The sequence below is a fragment of the Trachinotus anak genome, unplaced genomic scaffold (assembly GCF_046630095.1).
Source record: "Trachinotus anak isolate AG129_WGS33_773 ecotype Australia unplaced genomic scaffold, CSIRO_AGI_Tana_v1 ptg000003l, whole genome shotgun sequence".
NCBI lineage: Eukaryota > Metazoa > Chordata > Actinopteri > Carangiformes > Carangidae > Trachinotus > Trachinotus anak.
In genome coordinates, this window is record NW_027273854.1 from 9940648 (window position 1) to 9950000 (window position 9353).

Sequence of the window (9353 nt, forward strand, 5' to 3'; positions counted from 1 at the left end):
TGTGCTGTCTTGGCTTTTCTTTCACAAACTGGTTCTTTTTTCTACTGTATTAAAAACAGAAGGTTTCATCGTTTCATTATGATCCAATAGTAATGCTTTGTGTAACCTACATTCTCCACAAGGTGGCACTCCTCACCAGTTTTCTCTCAACACTACAAAACAGGTGTCCCCCTTCACACACAAGTGTATGTGGTTATTGACAGAAAGTAGAAAGCTCATGTTGCTGATATGTGGGAGATGTTTAGACAAGAAAGCCAATATAGTATTTACAATCCTACACTAAGTGGGCACTTAGACTCTAATTAGCATGTACAATGAAGGTATCATAAATAATCCGCTGTGAGAAAAACATCACCTATGGTGTTACTGAAAACAGTCAGAGTATGACTGGCTTACAGCCTTACGTAATGCAATTATATATATATATAAAATATTTTGTAAATTGAAAGAAGAGGAACTCCACGGTGACATCTGCACTGAGCATCTTTTACTGATTACTCAGAAGGCAGCAGCAGCGAGGCTTTGGACGGGGAACAGATAAAATGCACCACACTGGTCATCTCAAGCAAACTCTTCTGTTTAATCTTTTAGGCTCGATTGGTTTCAGTGAGAGACAACATAATTTGTCCAAATGATGCATGATGAAATGGCAGGGTGACTCGACTCACTGCTTATGACATGTATGTGTGCTTTGTCCTATAGATTTATTGTTCGAGATGGATGCAGATTATAGAGAAGACTTGTGTCTTTTTAAGATCATCATAACACACACTAGGAGTGTCAGTATAAATAGGCAAATATATAATGATCCCCCCCACAGGGAAAGCGCAATATTCAAATAGATTACTAAATGTTATTTGTACAGACACATATTTACCTACATTTAAATTTTGCCTCTGTGGCTGTAGTATTGGAGTGGTGGAGCTAAATTGTCAGAGAAATAAGCACTTCAACAACATGGTGTTGCATCCATATGCTGATGGAAATATTGCTTTCAGGATTTAAGTGCGCAGGTGGTAAACAGACAAGCGGTCTGAGATGTGGAGGCCATGCCAACCTGATGTGATTTTTGTTACGTGATATCCACCGTCGTTATAATGTTGCGTTCGTGAAGTATTAGGCTAGCCTTTATTCTCACCTATTTTAGTTATTATTTAGTAATGGATTAATTTGCCGTATATTCCCCTCTTTGGCCGACCAAGTGCACTGTGTGATTTATAAAGTAAATCATACATATGAAATGATTTTGCTTTTATTCTATTTCTGACTTAATTTGTTGAAACTTCTGCCGCGCGTCTGAGATAGCGGGAAATCGGAGCTCTCCAGGAGTCCGTGAAGGCAGCAGCGGACTGTCAGCCTGAGAGAGGGAAGGTGTGTTTAGTTGGAGTGGGGTTTCAGGAGCGCAGCATCGTCTCACTCTCACACGGGCTCATTACCTCGCCCACAGTCCGACCGACCTGGTGTAGCCTATTTACCCACATTTCCTCCCCCCCTCCCCTCCTCTCTTTTTCCGCGGATACACGTTTCAAGGGAAAAAACCCGTTTATGGTCCTGGCTGAAGATTTCACGATGTCTCGCACCGACGAGGTTCACCGCTTGACGGAAAATGTCTATAAGGTAAGGTTCAACTAGTGAATAAAGTTTGGAGACGCATGTGACGATATGGACTCAGGTGTTCGACACACCGTGGAAATCCACCACGAATCAGACTTTATTTTTTAATTGATCAAGCCGCCTTCAAGCCTCGCACTCTTTTTTTTTTTTTTTTTCTCTTCTTCGATAATCTCTTTAGGGAGAGGCGCAGCTCAGTTGGTTGATTTTTGTTGTTCGGTTGCCAATTGACCAAAAATACTCTGTCTTCCACCTCCACATAATCCTGCGCGACACCAGGTTTGATAATTAAGGCAACACCTCAGAGCCAAATCCCCCCCCACCCCCACCCCCCACGTGATTACAAAATCAAAGTCACTCACTCATTCACTCAGTCTATTCCTACATGCAGGCCTGTATTGTATTCCTGTATTCCATCTGCTGCATTGTTAATGGGGTAGGCCTTTCACAGGATACCAGTGGGTTTCTATAGCCTGGTTTTCTTGTTCGAGTAGGAACAGTGGAACATTGCATTCCACAAGTCAGTGTTTGATGGACAGGGAAGGCAGGGCTTATCTGTTGCAACAAGTAAACATTTGCCTCATAGGGATTTCAACATTCAAACCTGTTCTTCATAAAAAAAAAAAAAGAAGAAGGCGCCCGTGTGAACTTTTCATGTGAAGCCTCCACTCTGAAAATAGGATTCTTAGAAATAAAAAGGGAGCTGTTAGAGCTGCATCCCAAGTTTTCTTTTTTCTTTTTTTATGTGGATTGATCTCTTATGTTCTCACACTAATTATCTATTATACTTTTGTCTGTGAAACGGCAGAAAATAGGGGAAATATGCCCATCAATGCATCACCATTGACCAGTTCCCAGACGTGTCTTCAAATTGCTTGTTTCGTCCAAGCAACAGTCCAAAACTGAAATGTATATGATTTGCAATGATATAGAATGACGAGAAGGGGATAATGTGGGCATTTCTCATTCATGGTTGATGAGTGACTGACATGTTTAACTGATTATGAAAATGACTGATGATTGATTTTACACGAATTCGCCAATGCCTTAATCAGCTACTTCCTCTGTGGCTTTGATTCATCATCTTATCCATGTTTTGGGGGTTGCAGGCACCCACTGATGGAGCATCCACACCTGTGTCTGCATTGTGATAATCTCAGGCTTCTGTTATGATTAGAGCCTGAAGAGGTCTATTTTCTAGTCATTATTTACAAATAATAATCCTTAAATGTTGGTCGACTTTTAACTGCCCCCGTGCCCTGAGCCAGCAGTAGTTCCTCTGACAGAAGACCGAGAACGGCCAGAGAGGAGCTGCTCATTCTCCTACAGGGAATAGACATCCATCAGAAAGGAGGTCAGATGAGCAGAGACTGACTGACTGGTGCTTCTTTTAGAGCCAACAAGGGAAGCGAATGTTTCAGGTGGCTATTTCTGTGCCAGATTGGTCACACAGCCTACAGTGTATCCTTCTCATTGTGATTTGGATGCTACGCTCTGTCGGGGTTTGTCCAAGTGTTTACACCTACTAATGTGGGTTAATCAACATGGACACATTGTAGGTGTCTGGATCATGAACCCTTAGGGAGGAACAGGTTCTTCCGCAGATGGTTGTTGCTTATTCAAGTGCAAGCCCCAGCAGTAGGGGGGCTCTGTCACTGGGGTGAAAGCACCCCCGTCAGAGCCCTGACAGCCAGGAACGCTGATGGGCAGTGGAGTGGAGACACACAGTCCCTCTTCCACACCAGGGATCTGACCCAGTGGCAGAAGCCAGGAGGTCAGAGAGAGCGTTAGCTATAGTCACTGCTTATTTGGCACTCCTCATGCTTTCTTCACCAACCCCGCGGTGTAAAAGCAAGTTCCTTAGTGTGCTTTAATATTTAAAGACATGGATTCAGTTTGACTCCCACCATATTTCAGTGATGAAAAACATCAATCTTTCACAGTAAACTGCATGCTCTTAGGTATTTATACCCTCAAAACCCACTTTATTTTATTTTTTTTAAATGATGGCATTTAACTGTAGGGATATGGGGTAATCACCATGTTTGGTCAGTGAAATCTGCTTACATTACTTCTGCTTGGATGCAAAATGACATATTGTCTGAGCCTGAAGTGCAGACTGTCACCTTTAATTTCATGGGTTTGTCAGCCACACTGAGGGAACGGTGAAGCCTCAGGGCTTGTTGCATAAGTATTAAAATTAGATCGATGCAAAATTTATCCAAAATCTAAACATAAGCAGAAATTTGAACTTAGTTTACCCCATCATCACTGGCACCGAGAGTGGGGCACGATGACTGGATATCTCTCACCATAGTGCTGGGTGAGAGTCAACACTGACTCCCTGCCTGAAGTTGTTGTACCTTTCGCATTTTGCAGCTTTTTTTTAAAACCTTTTTGATGCAGCTGTTAAAAGTTTTCACCTCCAAGTGTTGGAAAGACTCCAACAGCCACCGGCCACTTCTACTCGACACTTTTTGAATGCCTCCATAGACAGCAATTGTGTTTGACTGCTTTGTATGCAAGCAGGTATCCCCTGAGGAAGAGAAGATGTAAAAAAAAAAAAAAAAAACATACAGCGGCTGCAAAGTCATTGCAGCCAGCAGCTGGGCAGATACTGAGTAATCACAGGGGAGAAGAGGGGGGTAACTCCACTGCTGTGACTCATGCTAGCCCAGTTGAGTGTGTGTGTTTAACAGGGCTGGGACTGTAGGCACAGCGAGGGCGAGACTCAGGATTCAGAGTGTCACTGCAAGCGTTGATCCTTTGGTGAAGGCTGAAGGCACTCCTTCCCCTTTTTTTTTTTTTTCCTGAGATGACTTTATCTTAATCAACAGGGGAGTCAACCCTGTAAACCCAGCAATCCCAGCGTGATCCTCTGTGACTCACTTCAATTTTCCTCCCTCACATAGACAGGCAGTTCCAGACGTGGCGATTGGCATCTAGTCATTCCCCAGCTGACAGGGTGAGACAGATACTTAAGACTGACACTCGGTGCTTGCGTGTTCGTGTGTGTGTGTGTGCACCACAGTCATCTCCACCAGCTGGCCGTGTCGCTGGGCGTCTGAGAGAAAAGGTGCCCTGGGTCAAGCCTCTTAGCATGCCAGTGGGTTACGTCTGAGCGCCGACCTGGCTTTGGGGGTGGGACAAGTTGAAGTGAACAGACAGACTAATCAGACTAGAGGCTGAAGAAGAGTAGGGCAGTTTGTTAGGTCAGTCATTCATAAAAAAACAAAAAAAAACAAAACAAAACTGTTCACTGTTGAGATCAACAGTAAACTTTTAATTAATGGTAAATAGAACAAATATTAAAGGCTGTGGAAGGTTAAAAAGGCCTGTAGCTCAATTTAAAGTTGACTGTATCTACTCAGTCTTTGTCATAGGAAGTGTGGCGTGTTCTGATACAGTCGGTGCAGGTTTTGAACACACCCTCGCAGGTAAAGGAATAGAAGGGTGTGTCTCATCTCTACCAGCCCTCAGGACAACACTCATTTTCCCATGCAGCACCACTCCCTAATTGTCAACACAGCCTGGAAAACAGCGGTTGCCATTTTCTCAAATGACTGTTTATGAAGAAGACAAAAAAAAAAAAAAAGTTGTTTGACGTTAACTGGATCAAGTCTGATCCTCTGTTTATACGATTTTCATTGTGCCATGAGTCTGATCCTGCTGCAGTGCGTCGTTTGATTAAAATCCCCCTGATCTGAAATGTGGTTTTTCTGCCTAAAAGACATCTTATTATATAACAGGTTTCTCTCTCAGTTGCAATATTGTCGTGACATTCGCGGCACTCAAATGAATGATATTCTGATGATGATAAGAGGACTACAGTTTCAACACAATCTCATGTGGGAGATCTGAACAGGTGGTCTCTTAGCAACAACGTGCCATTATTCTTATGTGTTTCTGTCATATCATTGTGCTAAAAGACTTGCAGTTGGTGAAGGGCTGGAGAAGGCGAACGAGAGGGAGGAAAAGCGATGGAGAGGGAGGTCACATAGTCCTTTTTTTTTTTTTTTTGTATCCAAGTGTTTGTCTCAGAGAGAGGTGCAAGGGAGATGTTGAACCTGTTGTAACTGATGAAAAATGCTCTATAAAAGCCCCATAAGTGGTCCAGTGTAAACCAGCCCTGTCTGCTGTATATACAATGCTCTGTTTTGTCCCTGTGGTCTTGGATTAAGAGGTCCTCTGGAGTCACTTGAATGAAGACGTCATCCATCACTTTATTTACCAATTTTTTTTTTTTTTTTCCGGCAGTATATCACATCAAGCGCCACTTGCCTTTATAATATGCAATTTAACAGAGTTTAAAATGACTTCAGCTCCTGCACATCTGCCTCCAGAATATAGTGTTTCAACAAGTTTATGCCTGCTGGTGCCCAGGGCCTTGAAAAGATTGCATTATGCACTGCGGGAGATATCATAACATTCATTGCCTGTGGAACGGCAGATTTGTTCCCTGTGCCTTTGACTGCGATGCAGAGAGAGGACTATTGCTCCACACACCCACCTTCTCTGCACGTCCGGGGGCGGATGGTTTAGAGACATTCGCTCTTTTCTTTTACTCATCACTGCTTTTTCAAGGGCAGAGACTGGAGATACTCAGTGCTAAATCCAAGGCTACACTGTGTTGACTGCAAAGAAGCTCCGCAGCAGTCGCTGACAGAAAACGGTGATTTGAAGCCACCTTGTTAACATGGCTATCGTCCAAAATATTACTTATCTGTTGCAAAAAAAAAAAAAAACAGCATACATAAGGATTTCCTTTTGCTTTATAGAAGGCATTAAATGCTTTATTGTGGGGGTGGAGGAGAGAAGGAGATGAAGAGAAGGAAAAATAGATGGAGACATTCCACATCCTTGTTGAAATAGTCCCTAATTACTGTGGAGGGTGAAGCTGTAATTACACAGGCTGAAAGAGACACAGAGGCAGAGACAGAAATTTTTTGTTAGTGCTGTGGCAGTGGACAATGGCCTTACATTTATGGGTCATGAGCTGCAGTTAACATGCCTGTGGCTTGTGTTACTGTGCGTCTCTGTGGCAGATGCTGCTACTTTCAGTAGCACTGGCCACACTACACCACGAGGCCAGCTGAGCGGGCGACCCCAGAGCTGCTCTGACCTCCAGACCAGTCGAGCTGTTGTGTAGAAAGTAGGAGACTCTGTGGCGGACCTTCGTGGTTTGAGTGTCCCTGTTGTCGGGGACATTTTCATGGAATTTCTGTACTTTTGTGCAGAGTTAAAAAAAAAAAAAATCTATTTCATTTTAATGCGAAATGCATTTACATCTCTTATTTAAGTGATGTTCCTCTTGGCCCGCGTGCAAAGTCTTTTAATTTGCAATATAGCAGGATGTACATTTGTGCTCCAAGCTCACTGAGATGCATTAGCATGAAATAAAAGCCAGACAAGGGTAAAATGTTACCACCTCCATGACGCATTCAAATTGACTGGGCACTTTGTTAAAAAGGCGGGCACTGTAGGATTCTTAAAAATAGCAGCTATAAATGCATTTTAAGTTTACATTAGAAACAACTGTCTGTTTTAGACTGTGGGGAAATCTGAATGTTGCAAGGAGGATCCATAATTCATAAACACCCTTTTCTGGAAGCTTTAAAGCAACATGTGAATTCACTGGTATCCTCCTCATCTAACCGGTGCAGTTATCTAAACTGAAATTAAGCTTTTCATTTGATTTTTTTTTTTTTTTGGGTTATTTATTTGATGGTCATGCTGGAAAAACACCAATCTCTGCTATCTGCTTTTTTTTCCTTTTTTTTTTTTTACCTCCCTGCTTGAGTAGGAAACAATATTTTGAGGGATTTCTCTCCTCAGCCAAAATGAATGGATCCTTTGCTGGTCATAGCTAGCAAATATGTCTGAGTCTTGGTTGCTGTGGTAACCAGCGCCTGTGTTGGGTTAGTTGAGTGGCTGATGCCGGGCTGAGGAGGGTGCTCACACTGGCTGCAGATGACAGCAGAGCAAACAAACACAGTAAATAGCTGGTCTCTGGCGAGCAAATTATTTGTTGTGCACTGGCAGCAGGAGACACTGCAGTTCCAAGGTGGGGGCAGGACAAGATAACCCCAGAGGTGGTTTCTCCTGTGCCACCTAAGATTAAGATAACTGTGGGGCCCAAGACGCTCATCAAGCCTCATGTCTAGTCAAGTTGTGGTTGGATTTGACTAAATTGTGCCTTTTGGCTGTTAGCAAAGCAAAGCTGCTAATAACGGATCTGTTGGTGTTGGCAGAGCTTCATGAAAAGACAAACATTTACCAAAGTGTAAGGAACTACTTTTCTTTCCAAGGTGGGAGGCGCCTCCGACATGACGAAGCACTTAACTTCCACATGATGTGGCATGCAGTGGTATCCTTTTGTTGCAGCTGACATTCACCCTCTTTATTGCCGGTTAACGAAAGATCGCAAATGATCGGACTGTGTTTCTTTTTCAGTCCTAATTTAGCAGAAGCTGGCAGACCAGTCGCATCCACCTATAGCTGCTTACACGCCACACAGTCCAGGTAGCAAAGTGCAGGTTGTGTTTGCATGGCAGAGAAAATAGCACGGGGCGCGCAAGGGGACAGATGTTAGTAAGAGGTGATTCAAGATTTGTCGATAAAGATGCATCCTTTTGCGACAGTTGATAGTTTCCTTACTGAACTTAGGTTCTTTTTTTGGCTGACAATAGAAAATGAACAGTCAGTGGAGTGCTGATTTTATTGTCTCGGTTCTCTTGAAGATTCTGCTGATTCATGAGTTCACGACTTCTGTGGCCACAACCCTTAATTGGATTCTTGCTGCTAATATTTTAGCTGTAATAACTATTGCTTTATGATGCATGGTAGAGCTGAGCAAAGAGATCGCCAGAGGCCAGGGTTTCATCCCAAATCTTTCTGACAGTCCAGAGAAATGCTTCCCATTAAGTTATTTATCCAGGTCAAAGGAGACGGAATCTGTCCCCCTCACCCCAGGTGCAAACTGGGATAATTTCTCCGGGTATTGCACATTATGTTTTCAAACACACTGATGAATTTGACCTATTTGCATGGTATAAGCAACATCGCTATCTGTAACTGTAGAGCATGTGCTGAAACTGTCAGTATTTGCTGCATCCTCAAACCTGGCACGTTTTCAAGTTCTAAGAGCAGCGTGTTTGGTCTGTTTTAATATAGATGCCTGTCTGTGGTTGACGTGACTGATGCACAATAGTACATTATGTGCACGTCCACAACAAAAGAACATGAAAACTCTTCTCTCTGCTCGTGCTGTTGAAGTTTTCTCTCTTCAACACAAACTTGGAAAGGACACAAATATTCACATGGTGTTCTTCTTGAATGTGATGTTCGCCTTGGCTTCCACTGAAAGCACACGCGGCACTGTTACTGCAGTGTTAGTAAGGCTTTAGGTATGCAAGAAGGACAAGCTTCTTCATGGCATCCACTCACAGTTATACCTGGACTTTGCTCTGGAATAAGTATGTGCCTCTCTGTGTTTACTTTAGAAAGTTATCTGGCCTGTCTTTTAGATGTATTGCAGTAAGAGGTTGGCTGTGTTCCCTTCACTTGCACACTTGTCCCCCAGGTCCTGTGAGGTCCCCTTGAAAACTCACTAATTACATTGGAAGGAACTGATGTTAACCTGTGAATCTAAAATCGTCCGAGCCAGCAAAACATTTGCTGCTGTCCCTTTTGAGGAAATGGGAGAAGTCAAAAACACATGTCTGTTTTTGAGCTTCAATTTG

General features: G+C 43.1%; 1 protein-coding gene across 6 annotated transcripts in view; it reads left to right on the top strand.

Annotated features, from left to right (window-relative positions):
- The first annotated feature begins 1366 nt into the window (after positions 1–1366).
- The window catches only part of LOC139615438 (BAR/IMD domain-containing adapter protein 2-like), a 54687-nt gene continuing 46700 nt past the window's right edge, over positions 1367–9353 (top strand). For 4 of the 6 annotated variants that reach the window (XM_071473406.1, XM_071473431.1, XM_071473422.1 and 1 more), the window contains exon 1: positions 1367–1617. In XM_071473406.1, coding sequence (XP_071329507.1) covers positions 1546–1617 — 72 coding nt within the window. In that variant the 5' untranslated portion in view covers positions 1367–1545. The remainder of the gene's footprint in view (positions 1618–9353) is intronic. The other 2 variants (XM_071473452.1, XM_071473414.1) reach the window with 1 other exon arrangement.